Below are 20000 nucleotides of genomic sequence, written 5' to 3' on the forward strand. Positions count from 1 at the left end.
GTGTGTGTGTGTGTGTGTGGCAGTGATTCGTCAGTATGGCTGTGCAAGCTGAGTGGGATAGCTCCAGCTGTTTTGTACTGAAACCACAGCTGCTATATAAAGCACTGTTAGTAAGGACAGATGCAGCCACAGAGGCATTTTCCTAACTTGGAACAGGTTCCAAAGTGGTAAAGAAACCATACAGTAAATACAAAGAATGATGTGACTATGTGAGAGAAGAGATATCACGTGAAAGAGACAAGTGAGACTTTTGTGATTACAGGGGATGAAGCAGACATCAACGGAGGGACAGGAATACAGACTGAGACAAGTAGGACATTATACTACAGAGAGACAGACGGATGGACAGACAGAGATACCAGACCTACAGACGGACACCAATACACAGTTAAAAACATCTGAGCCTCTTTTGGAGAGTGCAGTGACACTTTGGGATGACGAGATAGATGTGAATGTGTTCTGTAGCTCTCACCAAGCTCATTAGAGGTGATATAAATGGAGAAAGGAGGTTAGAGTAGTTTTGGGGAGATTGACACATTAGCTGGTCAGCTTGCCTGTTAAGTAATGAAAACACAGAGATGACACCAAAACGAGACCTGTAACCCCGGCACATCTTTTATTTGATCAGCAAACATCAAATGGCTCCTCATGTAATCTTAAAACGAGATGTATCGCTGTGAGTTTACATGATGAACAATTTGATGAATAGTTCACTACTTTCATGCCACGTTAGATGAAAAGATTGCTACCGCTCTCACGTCTGTACGGGAAATACAATGCTAGCGGTTAGCTTAGCGTAGTTGAAACACTGTAAAAAAGGTAGAATTATCTCGGATACACTAGAGGTGAAAGGAATTATAATAATATCAAACAAGAATATCTTCAACAGGGGGGCCAGGAATTTAAAAAAAAATTCTTAACATGAATCCAACATATTATTAGAAAACGTAAATCCCCACTTCTCACTGGCCTATAGGTACGGTAGTCACTAAGGCCATCCACAGATACAAGTTATTCCTAAGGATTCACTGTGCCACATGTATGTTAAACATTGAAAATTGATTTCTAAAATCATGCCAATAATTGGTTATTTTAATAGCTCAGTATGCTATGTGCTAAAAAGTGAATGTATACAGGCTTAAGGCCGCCCTACATGTTATTGCAAGCCTAGTTTAATATGCAACTTCATTTTATACAATATGTAGGAGGGGGTCCCAGCTCCGTCTCTCTTTCAGTTAAAGTATCCTTAGTTTAAAAAACGTTGAAGAACCCTGGTGTATAAAAGTATAGTGGCTGGCTATAAAACGCAAATGACCCCTATCTACTGTAGAGCCAGTGTTTGATTGGTCCGTTCTGGGCTACTGTAGAAACATGGAGCTGCCACATGTCGGACTCTGTGGAAAAAAAATCATCTCCGCATGTAGATATAAACCACTTTCTAAATTAACGAATACCCACTGATTCTTACTTTCAGGTGATTATACAATGGAGAAAACATACTTATTAATATTATATGTCTGCAGAATATTCTATTCTATATTCCATTTCTGCTAACAAATCCCTCCACACACTGGTAAGTGGATATATTATGCATGTGCAGACCATGTGCCAGAAAACAAAGAACCGTATTTCCCAAAATATCGCACCATTATCATCCAGCAGGTCAGCAAGGAGAACTCATTGAACACATTATCAGCTTGTACATGGGGATGATTTGTGTGTCTGTGTTCTCATTACTTAACAGATATTTTCATCATCAGGCTGAACTCCTAAAAACATTGTGTTTTCATTCAGGTAGAGTTGTAGTACAGTTAGAACATCTGGTGGATGTGCAACTAAAATGGTTCATTTACGGCAACATTTATCTTGGGTTACATCTTCAGCATGCAGGGACGGCAGCAGGCCGACTCACAACTGTCTTCTCTCCCAGGGAGATGAGTTGTTTTCTGTATTAATTCAGGGAAAGAGAACTAATGTTGAGATGTAAGGTTAAGTGCCTTTCTCTGGGGGTTATGGGAGACGCTAGAGCATTATTCATTCACTTAGCTTCACTTTTCTTCTTCATCTTCTTCTTTTTCTAAGTTCTTCTTCTTCTGTGTTTAGCCCAAATATGTGAAATGTATTGCTATGACACTTGGCTGACACTCAGCTTGGTCCCGATTGGAATTAACTCCAACACACTCCCATACACACACACACACACACACACACACACACACACACACACACAAACACACACACATAGGAGGGCACACACACACCTGTGCGCTTGCTGATGACTTCAACCATGGTGGAAGGGAAGTAGCCCACCCGGTCGTTTCCTGTTCGGTTGTCATGGATACAGCCTTTCCAGCGTCCGTCAGGGTGCTGCTCCAGAACCTGCCAGGGGGCCATGTTTAACGACAACAATATTACGTTTTGTTGAGCATCTCACCTGTGTCTGCTGGTTTAATTACAGTCTTAAAATCTATTTTAGCATTACTGAAAAGCCTTTAAAGAACCAGCTCTTTTGAAGTAAGACTACTTTTCTTTCAAATACAAATACAAAATTGCATTCAGAGTTGTCTAAAAATTCCAGACAACAGCAAGTTGTTCATTCAAGCCCTGAGGGAGGAGGCCTAGGCACTGCTTGGCTTCCTTTTTACAGTAATACCCAGAGGCTTCATAAATACACATAAATATTCATGAGTGGTGGATGGACTGCCGTTTCTGCAAAACATATTTGTATTTGTAAATGAGGGAAGCTGAAAAATCCCTCATTCTTGAATATTCATGAGTAATCTCACCAAACAAGGAGTAAGCTTTCAAACTACCGGCTAATATTTAATACTTAATATTTAATATCCAAGCAGGATGGTTGTCATGGTTGCACAATATGAGGAAAATATCTAATTGTGATTATTTGGACTGATATTGTGATTGCAACATGATTCACAATATTGTAAGGAATGATCATTTTTGTATCATTGGTCTCATTTTCACTGAAAAATATTACTACAAAAATAGAACTACTTATGGTGTGGTTTTTGCGAGGATCTGTAGGCCGGGATGTCTCCACAGCACCACAATACTTCATTCAGGATGGGAAATACTCAAACGATTAAGCAGTTTCTGACTATTCAACTAATTGTATTAGCTATGTGTGTGTGTGTGTGTGTGTGTGTGGTGTGTGTGTGTGTGTGTACCGTAATGACATCTCCTGCTTTGATGTTTAGGCTGGTCAGGTCATAGTTGTTGCAGTAATCTTTCAGAGCCCGAACCTGGAGGGCCGCTGATGCATCTGACAGAGAGAAAGCCAGTGAATGTACTATCACAGTACATGTGCATTCATTACAGTACATGTACTGTAATGTGCAATTAAATAATATGGACAATCGCTTTCAACCAGAGTGCCGTACCATCACTTTTCAAAATGTCATCTTATCTTCCACACCAAAATCATGTACACATTTCTTATTTTCGGTGTTTGCGGAGCATCAACTAAAGGAATAGTTTGATATTTTGGAAAATCCAACCCCCCCCCCTCCCTCCATCCATCCAAACACCTACCCATCCATCATCCATCCATCCACCATCCATCCAAACACCCATCCATCCAAACACCCATCCATCCATCCATCCATCCATCCATCCACCTATCCATCCAAACACCCATCCATCCGTTCATCCAAACACCCACCCACCCACTCATTCATCTATCCATCACCCCTCCATCATCCAAACACCCCCTACCCACTCACCACATCTCACATCAATCCACCATCATCCCACCCCCATCCATCCATCCATCCATCCAAACCACTCATCCATCCATTCATCAAACATCAACCCACCACTCATCCATCCATCATCTTATCCATCCATCCTTCATACCAACCATCCATCCATCCATCCAAACACTCATCCATCCATTCATCCAAACATCAACCCACCCACTCATCCATCCATCCATCATCTATCCATCCATCCATTCATCCAACCATCATCCATCCATCCAAACACTCATTCATCTATTCATCCAAACATCAACCCACCCCCATCCATCCATCCACCCATTCATCCATCTATCCATCCATCCATCCATCCATCATCCATCCATCCACCCATCCACCCATCCACCCATCCACCCACCCACTCATCTATCCATCCACCCACCCACCCATCCTACCCCTCAGCAGCTGTTTGATCTCTCGGCTGGCCTGGGTGGCAGTGAACTGGTAGACGATGTCGAGTGCAGTCTGGCTGTAGGTGTTTCTCACTGTGGCGTTGATACCACTCTGTAGAAGAGGAAAGAAGATGGATTTGGTATGTTGACTTTTTAATGTTCTTGTTTGTTTGTTTTATTTATCAAGTGAAAACAGACAAAAGGGTTTAATTTGTTGTTATTGTTAAAGGGAATGTTGACCCTAAAATCTAAATAACATGTTTTTCCTCTTACATGTAGTGCTATTTAACTTAGTTTTGGTGTGAGTTGCACGGTGTTGGAGATTTAACGGCCGTAGAGATGTCTGCCTTCCTACTAATATAATAAAACTAGATGGCTCTCTTGTGATGCTCAAAGCTCAAATGAGACATTGCTGTTGAGTATTTCAAATGTATAATTTTGGCGCTTTGAGCATCACAAGTTGAGTGTCATCAAGTTCCATTATATTGGAAAAAGGCAGACATCGCTACAGCTGAATGCTGAGCAACTCACACTAAAACAATCCGGATTGTTAAATAGCACAGGTTAGAAGGAACATATGTAGCCTATTTTTACAAACTCAAAAGGGACAGTTCATGGTTTCTGGAAAGAGACAGGTAAGAGGAAAAATATGTATTTTTGGTTTTGGGATGAACTATGCCTTTACGTTTGTAAAAAATCAAATCAAAATACACCGTATCCAGTTACTTAAGACTTTCTTCCTACTAACTAAACACCCCTAGGATGTAATAATTTACCATCATGGCGTCACCAGAAAATAACCCATGCTTGCTCATTCCCGGTAGCTGTACTAACCACAACAACCTCTTAATTCAGTTCGAAGTTGCTTCAGTGCAAAGACTCCCAAGTTGGTTTTGCGTGCTGTAACTCACATGGTCATTAACCCATATAGCCCCTTTTGTTTCCATTAACCCCGTGGCATTTTCATGTCAGCTGCACAAATGGGTCATTTACATCATCTCTCTCTAGCAGTGCAGTTTAGCAGAATTTTGCATAACTGATTTTATCACATGGGGATGTAGGGATTGCTCAAATCCTTTCATAAATAGGCCCCAGTACATTTACTCAAGTACTGTACTTAAGTACAAATTTGAGGTATTTGTACATTACTTGAGTCTTTGCTTTTCATGCCACTTTCTACTTCTACACTAGATTTCAGAGAGATATATTGATAGATTGATATTCCAATGCATTTAATGCATGAAAGATTTACCAAGGAACATTATCTAAGAATATTTTTTATTATAAGTAATATATCAGTAGTAGCAGAGTAGAATGCACTGAGTTTGGTACCTAGTACCTGGTAGTTTAGACCTACTCTATCTGGAAAGTTTCCGGAGATTACTTCTGTTATGGTTTTAAACTATTTATAAAATTGAATTGAATGCAATGCAATTAAAAATCTTTTTATAATATTACATTCATTCCATTTTTGCAACATGTTTTTATTTATTTATTTTTTTGAATGATGTACAGGATAAAATGGGTTACAACTTACATGGACAAATACCATATAAATAAGTCAGGAAGATTCATTAATTTCAATTTGATCTGAAAAACATTTCCACGGTGTAGTCATTCATCCCAGAAAACAGGCAGCCGTGTTGTTGTGACAAAAGATCAATTTGTTTTATTGTAATTTTATGGAAACTGAAAATGTCGGCCATTTTTATGCCACCTTGTGAGTGTTACTGTCACCGATATGGCAAATTACAGAAGCTACAGACAGCAGTTCCATTCAGGAGAGGTTCCTTCTGATATCGTCCTTTAAGTGAACTCAAGCTGTCAGTGCTAGAAAGGTTTTCAGTAAAGTTCCACTTACTTCCAGCAGGAGTCTCACTGCCTCGGTCTTTCCACACAGGGCTGCTTCATGCAGGGCAGTGCCCGCTTTGGTCTGTCTGTTGATGTCGATACCTGCCTGGATCAACAGTCTGACAGCCGTGGCAGAGCAACAAAAAAAAAGACAATGAGAGAAAGAAATCATTAAATTGCTTTATCTTGCTGAACTAAATGACTTGAGAAAGACCGCAATATAAAGTGAAACATGGTATGCTGCCCCTGATTTAAATGAAATGACTGGCATTACTCTATAGTTCTCTTAAAAGGATAGTTTGGATTTGTTGAAGTGGAGTTGTATGAGGTACAGGGTTTCCCCCAGTGTTTTTGCGGGCCTGAGCCACTGGGAATTGTTTTTTAAATGTATTTTTAAGAATCTTTTTAAACGACAGGTACAGTAAGATGGCTCAGTTGAAAACTTACAGTGGTGTGAAAAAGTGTTTGCCCCCTTCCTCATTTCCTGTTCCTTTGCATGTTTGTCACACTTAAGTGTTTCGGAACATCAAACCAATTTAAACAATAGTCAAGGACAACACAAGTAACACACAAATGCAATTTGTAAATGAAGGTGTTTATTAAAGGTGAAAAAAAATCCAAACCATCATGGCCTGTGTGAAAAAGTGATTGCCCCCCTTGTTAAAACTACTATAACTGTGGTTGTCCACACCTGAGTTCAATTTCTCTAGCCACACCCAGGCCTGATTATTGCCACACCTGTCACAATCAAGGCATCACTTAAATAGGAGCTGCTTGACACCAGTAAGGTCCACCAGAAGATCCTTAAAAGCTACACATCATGCCGAGACCCAAGAAATTCAGGAACAATTGAGAAAGAAAGTAATTGAGATCTATCAGTCTGAAAGGGTTATAAAGCCATTTCCAAAGCTTTGGAATCCAGCGAACCACAGTGAGAGCCATTATCCACAAATGGCAAAGACATGGAACAGTGTGAACCTTCCCAGGAGTGGCTGGCCGCCCAAATTACCCAAGACCGCAGCGACGACACATCCAAGAGGTCACAAAAGACCCACAACAACGTCCAAAGAAACTGCAGGCCTCACTTGCCTCAGTTAAGGTCAGCGTTCATGCCTCCACCATCAGGAAAAGACGGCAAAAATGGCCTGCATGGCAGAGTTCCAAGGAAAAACCACTGCTGAGCAAAAGACATCAAAGCTCGTCTCAATTTCTCCACAACACATCTTGATGATCCCTTGATGACTTTTGGGACACATTCTGTGGACCGATGAGACAAAAGTGAAACTCTTTGGAAGGTGTGTGTCCAAGTATATCTGGCGTAGAAGGAACACTGCATTTCATAAAAAGAACATTATACCAACAGTAAATATGGGTGTGGTAGTGTGATGTCTGGGGCTTTTTTGCTGTTTCAGGACCTGGAAGACTTCGTGATAAAAGGAACTATGAATTCTGCTGTCTACACAAGAGATCCTGTAGGGAATGTCCGACCATCTTTCGTGTACTCAAGCTGAAACGAACTTGGGTTCTGCAGTAGGACAATGATCCTAAACACCAGCAAGTCACCACGAATGGCTGAAGAAAAACAAAATGAAACTTTGGAGTGACCTAGCCAAAGTCCTGACCTGAATCCTATTGAGATGTTTGGGTATGACCTTAAAAAGGCCGTTCATGCTCGAAAAACCCTCTAATGTAACTGAATTAGGACAATTCTGCAAAGATGAGTGGGCCAAAGTCCTCCAGGACGCTGTAAAAGCCTCATTGCACGTTATCGCAAACGCTTGGTTTGCAGTTGTTGCTGCTAAGGGTGGCCCACCAGTTATTAGGTTTAGGGAAATCACTTTTTCACACAGGGCCATGATGGTTTGGATTTTTTCTCTTTAATATAAACACCTTCATTTACAATTGCATTTTGTGTTTACTTGTGTTGTCCTTGACTATTGTTAAATTGGTTTGATGTTCCGAAACACTTAATGTGACAAACATGCAAAGACGGAAATGAGAAGGGGGCAACGCCCTTCACACCACTGTAGATGTAGTCTTAGTTTCACATCTCCAGTTAGCTTTTAGCACCGACTTAATGTAGGGCCCTATGGAATCTGTCTTATAGCTTTTATAAATTCTCGATTTCACAATTCTTTAAATGATTCTGTCATTAAAGGAACAATTGGGCTGTATTTGTCTGTATTGTGTGACTTTGGTGAATCCGGACTAACCCTTTAAAACAGCAGTTTGGTATTTTAATTTATTAGAACATCACCAGCCTTATACTTTAAATGACAGCTTGAAGGTTAGAAGATCATATGACAGGAAGAAACAGTCAAAGAAAGACACAAAAAACACCATACGTTTAAGTGTGTGTGTGTGTTAGTGTTAGTGTTTGCGTGTGTGTATTGTGTGTGTGTCTTCCACAGATTGCTGGCTATGCCAAATGAGCATCATTTATCAGTGTCACTTCTAGAGAGGCACACTCTACTCAATCAACTATGACAGGCTTTATTTATTTATTTAATTAATTAATTATTTATTATTCTCTCTCTCTCTTTCTTTATTTTTCTCTCCCTGTCTCTCCTTCTCTCTTATCTTGTCACAGATCTTTCAGTCTCTCCCTGCTTCCCTTGGCATCTATGACGGTGTCTGCCAGGCAAACACACACACACACACACACACACACACACACACACAGTCCAGAGTTACTTAAAAGTGTTGGCAAGCAATGAGAGCAAAATTAGACTGTGAGGTGTGTGCTTATTTGCCGTGGCACACCGTTCTGCTGGGAGATCTTTCATCCTGAAGCTTTGTGCCGAATGCTGACACCACCACGGCAACAAAGGTCACTTTACCATGAAGCTCTTTTGCAAAAAAACAAACACAAATTGGACGCACATCCCCTTCGAGAAGAGATTATAATGACGTGACATTTAGCGTGACAGAGGAGTGCCATCATGTAGATCTGCAGTCTTTCCTAGTCTCCCTGTAAAACTCAGGAGTAGCTGAGTGATGCATCATCTCTCACTGTATGACAACATATTTGTTACATCATTCCTTCACTTAACTGGATCAAATTGTGGGTGTGTGTGTGCGCGTGTGTGTGTGTGTGTGCATGTGTGTGTGTGTGTGCATGTGTGTGTGTGTGTGTGTGTGTGTGAGTGTGTGTGTGTGTGTGTGTGTGTGTGTGTGTGTGTGGTGTGTGTGTGTACTGATGATGTCTATGTGTCCTCTCTGGCAGCACCAAGTGGAGAGGAGATGTCCGTTGGGGTCGGGGTGTCTCCCTTTTTGGGCTCCAGCAAAGCAGCACACATATTAGGACAGCAACAACTGGACCACCTACACACACACACACACACACACACACACACACACACACACACACGCACACGCACACGCACGCAACGCACACACCCGCACACGCACACACACAGACACAGAGAACACATCTGATAATTTCTGCAGATTGTCTTCAGGTGCTGCCGTTTTTGAAAAAAGGACTAAAAGCGTAGGTTCTTACCCCAACTCTGCCAAACTCACAGGCCAGGTCCAGAGGTGTTTTGCCTGCATTGTCCACAATACACGGGTTGGACTGGTGCTGCAGCAGCATCTCTGACTGGAGACAGGAAGCACACAAAGCAAACACATGCCGATACATGAGAAAAAACAAGATATTAAAAAGCCATACAACATCTTGGCAGAGAGCCAAAAGTCCCACCCTGCCTACCTGCTGTTCCAGTGGCTTCTACAGCAGCTAACAGGGATGGGGTTTAGTGAACCGCTAACCTGCTTTTCTTTTGGACTTTGTGGGATCAAAGCCACAACACCAGAAGAAACCAAACATCAATCAATCAAACTTTATTTATATAGCACAAAGTGCACCCCCCCCCCACGCACACAGATATACACACATAACACAACATCATCCCAGCCTTATTCACCCACCCACCCACCCCTAAACCGGTTTTATTCTTTAGAAATAGGAGCCCAGCTGAACCGAGCTGAGGAAACCCCATCATAAATGAGGAAACACCAGAGGCATGGCACAACCAAAAGATACTAAAATATACTATAGAATATAAACTGTAGATTGTAAAAAACAATCATACATAATACATAAATAAGTAGAATAAATACAACTACTGAACAAGTTATAACAAAAACATTATAACAAACTGCATATGACTAAAATAAATAGACCAGAAGTATAGTTTAATTAAATAAGGTAGGTTTTAAGTTTGCCTTTAGAAACATCAACACTGTCTGCAACCAACATAACGTACATACAAAGATTATTTTCATTATACAATGCCACGCAGAAATGCCCCAGACGGCCTGTAGATGTGAGATTTGAACCCACAGCCTTCTTGCTGTTAGGCAGCAGTGCTCCCTCCCACATACAAACAAATGGCAAGGACAAAAAAAAGCACAATTATGCAATGCATCCACAAACACAAGCAGTTACAAAGACACACGCATTACACTAAACACACATGCTTGCTCAGAAAACGTGTCCCGCTCTGTTAAAAAGCCAAAGCACCACAGATGTCCTGAGAAATGAAGGGCTGCGCAGACAGACACATCCGCGGGGGACACCTTAATACTCGCTTTATTTCCAAAGGTTCCAAGTGCCTTTAAACATCCTTGCATGATACACCAGAACATTAATTCAATGTTTTCTAAGCCCGTTGTCATGTTTAATATGTTAGGTAATGAGATGGAGGGAGTTGACTGTATATCTATTGTATAACAGCTGAGTTTTACCAGTTTTTCTCCCTAATTATTGAGGGGGTTGTATCAATTCTGATTCCCAGTCGAGATCTGTTCCCCCTACCTTTACCTAAAAAACATTTCAGTAATGCAATAATACAATTACATAAAAAGCCTGGAAATGATCCAAATAGTACTGTTAATCAACTAAAAGTGTTTCATCAGCTAATCGTTTCAGCTGGACTTGTATGCCAATTTATTGTTGGGTAGTTTCATTTATAATAAAACTTCATATTTTATAACTACATGTGTTTCGTGTGCAAACATCTTAATTTGTAAAGTAACTAAAGCTGTCAGATGAATATCAACATTATCAATTTTATATATAGTATAAAATCAGAACAGAAGTAATCTTAGGAAACTTTCCAGATAGAGTAGGTCTAGACCAAACTCAATGCATTCTACTCTGCTACTACTTATATATTACTTATAATAAAAATATTCTTAGATAATGTTCCTTGGTAAATCTTTCATGCATTAAATGCATTGGAATATCAATCTATCAATATATCTCTCTGAAATCTAGTGTAGAAGTAGAAAGTGGCATGAAAAGCAAAGACTCAAGTAATGTAGAAATACCTCAAATTTGTACTTAAGTACAGAACTTGAGTAAATGTTAGTAGTGATGTAGTTCCATTCCACCACTGCCGCAGGGTGACAGCGGGTGGCGTTTCTCTAAAGTTCGGCGTCAAACAAACGCAGGGTTTTCCCCCAGGAGACCGGGGTTTGTGTCACGTTAACTTTACGTACGTCACGTTCAGCATCACGTTAACAATCGGAAGTGAAGTTACGTCCGATTTTAACCCAAACCACGATCTTATTCTAAACTTCACCAAGTAGTTTTGGTGCCTAAGAATAACCAAACCGTAATAAAAAAATTCTTTAAAAATGTAGTAATAAGAAATACATTTACAATAACAGTAAAACTGTTTTCTAAGAGTTATCTTTTTCCACAAAATCACACACAGCAGTTTATTTTTATACATAGAAAATGACATAGAGGAAGCCATTAAATGTACGTGTTGTCTTCCCGTCAAAACTCAATACTATTTCAAAACCACTTCAATTTTTTCAAATAAAATTGAATAAGACACCCCAAAATTAATGAAAGTAGAGATTTGTACTTGCCAAAGAGCGTTGTGTGGAATCAATCATGTTATTTTGGGTAATTAAAAAGAACTTTGCAGTTCCTTGTCGAAGTGTCCTTGGGCAAGACACTGAACCCCGAGTTGCCCCCGGTGCTGCGCATCAGAGTGTGAGTGTGTGTGAGTGTGTATTGGATGAGCAGGTGGCACCTTGTACGGCAGCCTCGGCCACAGTGTGTGAATGTGTGTGAATGGTGAATGTTTCCTGTATGATGTAACAGCGCTTTGAGTAGTTGTTAAGACTAGAAAAGCCCTATATAAATACAGCACATTTACATAATAAGAGTAATTATATAGAGAGCTGTTTTATTATCGTAATACACGCTGATACCTGGTTGTCATAGTTACAAGCTTTTTCATCAGGTAGAAGTTAGAGGCAGGAAGCCAGCAGGTAGTCCGCTCTCGCCAAAGGAGTCTCAACGCCGGTCTCAACTTTTCGCCACATGCCGCTCTGTTTTTTTCCCCTCTCCCCGCTGCGACACCCCCAGGACCGTCTGAGGACCGCAACAGTCTGTATGAACGTAGCCTTAAAGGGAATCCATCCCTGTAGGCCCGGCAACTATCCCCGTATAATGTCCTTAGAGGAGCACGGCGACATCAAGTAAAAGGACAAGCTTGGTTAAAGCGGTAAAAGACTAAGAGGGATCATGCCCCACCAGAGGGATACGTTCATTGTGCTTTCTAATGCACATTAAAAATGGAACAAATAAGGAGAAAAGACAAAAATTTGATTCCCCCTGCTCAGATAATAACACTGTCTCGCCATACTTGGTAAAGCAAAATGCCTTTCAAATCTTGTCTGTGTCTTACTGGATGTTGAAGGATTCGTGTTTTCAATCTGTGGTCTGTTTCAGGTTTTGTAATATTAGATTTTTTTGCACACTGGGAGCACCCTGTATAAAGCATGGTTATTCAATCAAACAGAAGTGTTGGTTCTTCAGTGTTGGAGCCTGTGGATGCTGAGCGTCGCTCTCCTCCAGGGTATGTCAGCTGCTGTGGTCTGATATATTTCATTGTTGCTTCGGGAAGCCTGCAGCAGCACTGCAGTGTTTCCCCTGATAGGTTTTTTTCTTAGCTGGAAAAGCCTCTGTATTTACCTTGTTTCATTTTGTTCCCTAACTCATCTTTCTTACATAGATTTTTTTTTAAAAACATTTTTGACACAGGAAAAATGGGCACCATGTACTGTACATGCCAGGGACCATTGCATTCACTAAGTAAGAACAAGACATAAGTGATGAACGTAAGAGTAAATTTAAAGGCAACCTGATTCCAGATCCAGGGCTGTAGTCCTTGTCTACTGTCTCGGACTTGTCTCGGACTTGTTGGTATTTGGACTTGAACTCGTCTCTGGCTCGGTCGTTGGACTCGCCAAATATTCTAGAGTAAATTCTAGAGTCCGGCACTATTGACTTTTTTTGTAAAGTAACTTGCTCTTTTGAAACAAACCATTGATGAAGTGTGCTTTTCCAGAAAACAGGTAATAGTTTAATGCAAAAGGACATTGGTCCTCTGTATACGCCTGGCTGCATCATATACCTCATTCAACAGGCATCAATCACTTTCATTTTGGCCCCAGACAGTCAGCGAGCACGTTCTACTCTGGATTCTTCAGGACAAGTAATACCTACAAGAATGGGAATATGTCAATTTTTCACGACACCTGTTTGTTGCTCGTTATTTGTTACATTTTCCATCGGCAAATGTGCTGTATTTATATAGCGCTTTTCCAGTCTTAACAACTGCTCAAAGCGCTTTTACATCTACAGGAGACATTCACCATTCACACACATTGGCCGGGGCTGCCGTACAAGGTGCCACCTGCTCAGCAGATAAACATTCATACACATTCACACTCCAATGCGCAGCACCGGGGGCAACTCGGGGTTCAGTGTCTTGCCCAACGACACTTCGACAATGACTACGGGGGCGGGGATTGAACCACCAACCTTCCGATTGGCAGGCAACCGCTCTACCACTGAGCCACAGCCGCCCTCCATAATGTTCTTGTTACACCAGAATAAAAAGACTCCACATCTAATATGTAAAGTTGCACTTCAGCTTCATGTGACTTAGGCCTAAGTGAGATTGTTAATTGAACTTAAAGTAAATAATGTGGTCTAATTTGAGCCTTTCTTTCTCAGGCTTGACTGTCTCTCATTTGGACTCGGTCTGGACTTGGACTCAAACCTTTTTGGACTAGTCCTTGTCTTGGACTTCTCTTAGACTCAACAAAGGTGGACTTAACTACAGCCCAGGCACGGCGTCATGGGTGGGCCTGACGGGCCTAGGCCCACCCACTTTTCAACAGGCCCACCACACATTTTCATTTTAAAAAAAAAAAGAATATAATAGGCTATATTTAATATAAAGAATATAAAAAGTGTCAAATTATCTCATAATTTGTGCTAAATTAGTCTAAATCTTAAGTAGTTTAACTTAATTTAAAAAAAAGTGTTGTCTATTAAGTGACATCGATCTGCGAACATTCAAAGCGCTAGACGCCAGCTTAGCGAAATTGAAAACTCGATTACACAGTGACACCTATGGCCTCATGGCATCTGCAGCAGTCCTGATGTCTCCTAGCCTTCATACAAATGACACCAGCGGCTCATGAGGACGTTTTCCCAAATATCCATGCTTTCCTAAAAGCTTGATAAACATGCGATGAATTCCTGTACAGTGAACGCGTCTTTTCCAGTGTCAATCGGATTAAAACACCAAACAGGAGCACCATTGCTTACGTCTCGCCTTATGTCTCTGTGTCGTTGACATACGAGAGCTTACAGTAACTTGACTTCGATGATATCATCTACATTTAAAGAGCAACCCCGCCGAGTACTGCTGTTATTGTGGTCAGTGTGTGTGTGTGCGAGGCGACCTAAAAACATGCGATGAATCCGTTGGCGACCTGTTGAAAGTTAGTAACATCAGCACAGCAGAGAGAAAAAGAGGGAATGAGGGTTCCATGTTCGCTTCTTCTAGGCCTTTAGCGAGTTAATTGTACCACGAGGGGATAAGAGATGTGAACGCTTCTAGCTTCTGTTTGAGATATATTAAAATAATCGATCTAACCCGTTACAAAACACAGGCCATTTCTATTTCTATATCAGCTTGTTACTGTCTTTTTCCCTCTGGGCTCCCTTGTTATCAGAGCGTGCCTGTTGGTAATGTGATTTATTTCCTTTGTTTATATGGTTTATAACTGAATACACACCAAGTTGTCTCTTTCGGAATACTGAGTTTTACACGGCAGATGACGTCAATGAACCAGTTCTGTGCCCGAGTTATGAATGAAACTGTCGGGAGGTGTTGTTGATCTGTAGTGTGAAAACAAAAACAATTAAACAGATTGTGAAATATTCGGCTCCTTTTATACGGCAGAACTAAATTATGTTTTGGGGAAATATTAATGCCCGACCACTGTTCCAGTCTAGGTCTATGGAGCTTTGGTAATAGCGCAGCCAGGTACGGGGCGTAATGGAGATTCCAAAGCGCTCCTCTCTGGGCAGAACCAAGGAGAGCGGTCGCGGATGGGGTCGACCATACAACCAAACGTTGTACAATGTTTTTTACAACATATTTAAAGAGCATCAAGCTATTGAAATCTCATTATGTTAGCACAATATATATAAAGTATAGTAGTTATTGTATTAGGTTAAACAGTGATTTGATATCATGTTTTAATTTAAGGCCCACCCAAAATTGGTCTGGCCCATCCAAAACTGAAATCCTGGCGCCGTGCCTGCTACAGCCCTGTCTAGATCTATGAATCTCGTATTTGTGCAGTGATCCTTTTTCACAGCAGACGTTTTGACTTGTCACAACAGGTGAACCACAGGTGTACCTAATACCACTGATGCAAAGTAAGTGAAAACACCTGTATGGGTAGATTACAGCTGTGTAGGGGCTTTGAGAATGGAGATGGCATCCTCCTATACAGTAGCTACATTACGTAGCTAAAGTACCTAGCCACAAAAAATGGCAAAGGCAGAATGATGAGGTAAAAAAAGAGCATTCTTATCAAGCTACATGTACTGTATGTTAAACCTGCTAACTGTTAAATATTGTGGCCACTTGGCGCAGCAGAAACAAGCTGTTAACACACTGGCATTACACTTTTTAAAATTGATGTGTAAACATGTAAGCAAACAGATACAGAGCTACATTAGCATTGATTTGGAGTTGTGTCTGTGGCCAACCGATGCATGTCCAATATTCCCTCTTATTTAGCTCTGTTTTTGGTCTCCGCCAACTCCTGAGGGAAATATTGCTTATTTTAGCTTGTTGCTAACTCTATCTATCTACTGAGAGTGAACTAAAGCAGTAAGATTATGGACCAGAAAACCCAAACAATGAACTGAAAGACACTTAGAAAGCTCTGTAAAACAGCAAGCAACAGAAGAGTTGGGTAATAATTCTGCATGGGTCTGTCACTGCATAAGGCCCCTTTCAAATTCCATTATAAACATCCACCCACTATTTCAGAACTATAGGATGCTGAGTTACATACTAGTTATGTCAGACGGCTTTGTTTTTGTGACTCATGCGTGGTTAGTAAAGGGAACTCAGCTAATAATCATCTGATCTGGGAAGCAAAAAAAAATGTTCTGGCTCCACTTCGATCTCTGTTTTTGGAACAACTGCCATCGCTCACCACATCGTAGTGGCCGTGCTGTGCTGCCAGGTGGAGAGGAATCTGTCCTTCATCTGATTGGCCGTTGACGGATGAACCGGACTTCAGCAGCATCTTCATAGGCTCCGCCTTCCCCTGCCAAGCTGCGTAGTGCAGCGGCCGCATACCTGAACACACAGAAACACACAGAAAAAACACAGTATGAACACACAACAAGATTTATGTTATTATTGATCAGTGAGGATTTATGTCCCTGTGTGTGTGTGTGAGTGTGTGTGTCTCAGAGTGTGTGGATGCAAATTAATATATCTTATTATTGTGCAGATCAATTTACCAGCAATTAATTACCCCGCCGCTATACTCACATCTATCTATTAATTACAGGAACGTCTGTCTGTCTTTCTGTCTGTCTGTATGTCTGTCTGTTATTCGCATTTCTCTCAAACTGTTAGTCCGATTCACTTCAAACATGTGTCTTGTTACGGGCATGAGTAAGTGCAGTGCCAAGTTTAACTCTGTTTGGATTAGAAATACAAAAGATATCGTTAAATATACAGTATATCGGTAAAAGAAGCACACATTGGCTCTAGCCGTTGGCTTCTCACCCTGAGGGCCAGAGACAGAAAGCATCTACAATGTAACATACACCTCAGACCCACAAAAATGTGCAAAGTAGCACTACTTTGGACTGTCTTTGACTTTGAATAAACAAACTACAATTCCTGAATTTAAGGACGTTTCAGAATCCCATACATGCAAAGCACAACCAGACAACAAATAGCTGACAGAGCGTGATGCCCAAGGCTACCAGACACTGTTTTCGAGTCACATCATTTCAAATATTACATGATGATGCATCATTCCACACAATGGTTTATCTTCTGTATCATCAATCATTCAATATCCTATCTATTGGGCTACAGGAACATCTACATGTTAGGGTGTGTTTGTTACACTAACAATGTTACCGTCGGCAAAATACCCCCGCAAATAAAATCCATACATCAACGTTAACCATCAAGCCTGTTAGGAAATGAACACAAAGTGTTACATTGGTTAACGATAGTAATGATGAGAAGAGACAGGACCGCCGTCATGACTGTGGCAATATCAACAACACTAATGTAGTTTAACAAAAACTCTCTTTGTGTGCATCGCCTTCCACTTTTCTTTCTGCCCCTTCTGTTTCTCTCTCTCTCTTTTCACATTTTAATTGGGATATTTTTGGATTAAATTCTGAATCTGACACATTTTCTGTCAGGTAAATGTAGTAGTACAATGTCTTCCTCTGATGTAGAGGTACACTGTAAGTCAGCAGTAGGCTGTACAGTGGAGTTACATATTAAGTGGTTGGGCTTTTTCTGTAAGTCATTTTGGGGTAAAATGGTCCTGGAGAAAACTACACAAAGCAATACAACAGTTCAAGCAATCAACCCATTCCAAACGGCACATTTTTAACTACTAGTAATTATCAAAGACGAGAGCTGAGCCTGTGTGTGCAGAGGTGTGTGTGTGTGTGTGTGTGTGTGTGTGTGTGTGTGTGTGTGTGAGTGTAGTTCCCACCCACCTTTCTGGTCTCTGATGTCAACAGCAGCCTGTGACTCCAGCAGCAGAGTGATAAGCTCCAGGTTCCCATTGAGAGCCGCATGGTGCAATGGAGAAAACCTAGTAGAACACACACACACACACACACACACACACACACACAGAGGTCGGTGATAATGGCAAAGCTTAGCATGACAAATAGATTTAATAGCAGAGGATTAGAAGCTAAGGGAGAGATGGGGTGGTGGGAGATGGCAAATAATGCACAAGAAGAAGGGTATTATATCATGTAAAGGATACTGTGTGTGTGTGTGTGTGTGTGTGTGTGTGTGTGTGTCACCTTCCTCCTCCCTACGGCTCTTCGCTGTTTGCCTTCAAAGACAGCTTTATGAGGGTTTCAACCTCAGAGTGATGACCCATATAAATAAGGTGCCTAATCAGCTGGGATTGGTTTGAATCGGTCAGTAGAGGAGAGGATGTGTTTCTGATTTGTCATGCTGTTTCCCTGTCAAGTTGTGTTAATGTTATTCCATGTCTTAAAGCGCCCATATTATGCTAATTTTCAGGTTCATAACTGTATTTTGAGGTTGTACCAGAATAGGTTTCCATGGTTTAATTTTCCAAAAATGTTTGTTGTGCCGCACGTTGCTGCAGCTCCTGTTTTCACCCTGTGTGTTTAAGTCTCTGTTTTAGCTACAGAGTGAGACATCTCACTTCTTTACCATCTTTGTTGGGAGTCGCACATGCTCAGTAGCTAGGTAAGATCACATCAGCTAGATAACTCTTTCTCCAACTTTGGACAGTACGAGGCAGGAGAGGCCGGGAGACTCCTTCTAAACGAGGGCCACTTGTGGAATACCTGCAGAACAGGGACAGGAAGTAGTTCTTTTGGAGATTATGGTGAACTAGTGTGTGTTGTAGAAGTGTTTTGCCATTGTGAACAAGCTAGCATGCTACGATTAGCCACCTCGTCTCGGCTAGTGACGTAGAAAGCCATGCAGATTTTGAACAGCTTACCGCGGAGACTGAAGGCAGAGGACATTCAGAAACCTGTATCTCTCTCATAACAGCATGGATAGTTTTTTTTCCTATGTTTGTACGCGTGTGGAAGACGCCACGGGGACGACTGGGCCTATCCGAAAGAAGAAATGACCCGCAGCGGAGCCAGAGTACAAAAAATAAGCCATTTCATTCTTAACTTCAGCCTGGCGGATTAACGTGTAACTTCTGAAACTTTAAATGCGAGAGTAAAGCAAAACCCTGTTAAAATGCTAGACATACCGAGTATTCAGTTTCCCCCGGGTTGTGGTAATGACATAAATGGATCCTATAAAAAATAACAAAACATCTGAAAAGAACCATGCAGATTGTTTAATATCATCAAACAGATACACACCGGTCTTCATCTATTCTACATGAGTAGAGCCTGAAATGGAATTTAAACCTCCTCCGCTCTAACATTTTCTCCATAAGAACTCATCTCAGATGTCTAGTTTTTTATTATTGGTGTATTGTGAGATATCTCCTCTTTGCTCTGACCTTGACTCATGTTTGTAGCACATGTTTCCTTTCCTGGCTCGCCATATCTTCTTGTAACTAGCCTTGAACAACCTCCCAGCTTCCACTGACATCTTTCTCATCTACCTTACGTCAATACCCGCTCAAGCCTGTAATTTGTCTGTTATACTGTACTCCCCTGGGTTTCATTAAACTTCAAAACGTTATTAAACTGAACCCTGCTTTGGACTAGATTAGAAATTCAAGGACACCGAAAACCACCGAAAAATCAGGATCTGACTGTTCACAACCATGTGTATCATAGAAACAGGAACCCAAGACTGCAACTAGTAGTCAGCCAGCCAAGAGCTAAAACACAGAGAGTCCAAAAATAACTAGAAGTGTT

The 20000-nt window shown here is 41.1% G+C and overlaps 2 protein-coding genes across 2 annotated transcripts in view; both read right to left on the reverse strand.

The window, feature by feature from the left end:
• caskin1 (CASK interacting protein 1) overlaps positions 1 to 20000 on the reverse strand; it is a 125568-nt gene that overhangs the window by 26701 nt on the left and 78867 nt on the right. Inside the window, 9 exon segments of the mRNA XM_032538032.1 lie at positions 2262 to 2379; positions 3186 to 3280; positions 4169 to 4277; positions 6027 to 6144; positions 9218 to 9319; positions 9321 to 9340; positions 9522 to 9617; positions 16574 to 16719; positions 18120 to 18217. Of these exon segments, the coding sequence (XP_032393923.1) occupies positions 2262 to 2379; positions 3186 to 3280; positions 4169 to 4277; positions 6027 to 6144; positions 9218 to 9319; positions 9321 to 9340; positions 9522 to 9617; positions 16574 to 16719; positions 18120 to 18217 (902 nt within the window).
• LOC116703354 (neurabin-2) overlaps positions 8063 to 20000 on the reverse strand; it is a 163780-nt gene continuing 151842 nt past the window's right edge. Inside the window, exon 19 of the transcript XR_004335409.1 lies at positions 8063 to 8150. The gene's annotated coding sequence lies outside the window, so the exon portion shown is untranslated. The remainder of the gene's footprint in view (positions 8151 to 20000) is intronic.

This window comes from Etheostoma spectabile, chromosome 15 (assembly GCF_008692095.1).
Source record: "Etheostoma spectabile isolate EspeVRDwgs_2016 chromosome 15, UIUC_Espe_1.0, whole genome shotgun sequence".
Lineage (NCBI taxonomy): Eukaryota > Metazoa > Chordata > Actinopteri > Perciformes > Percidae > Etheostoma > Etheostoma spectabile.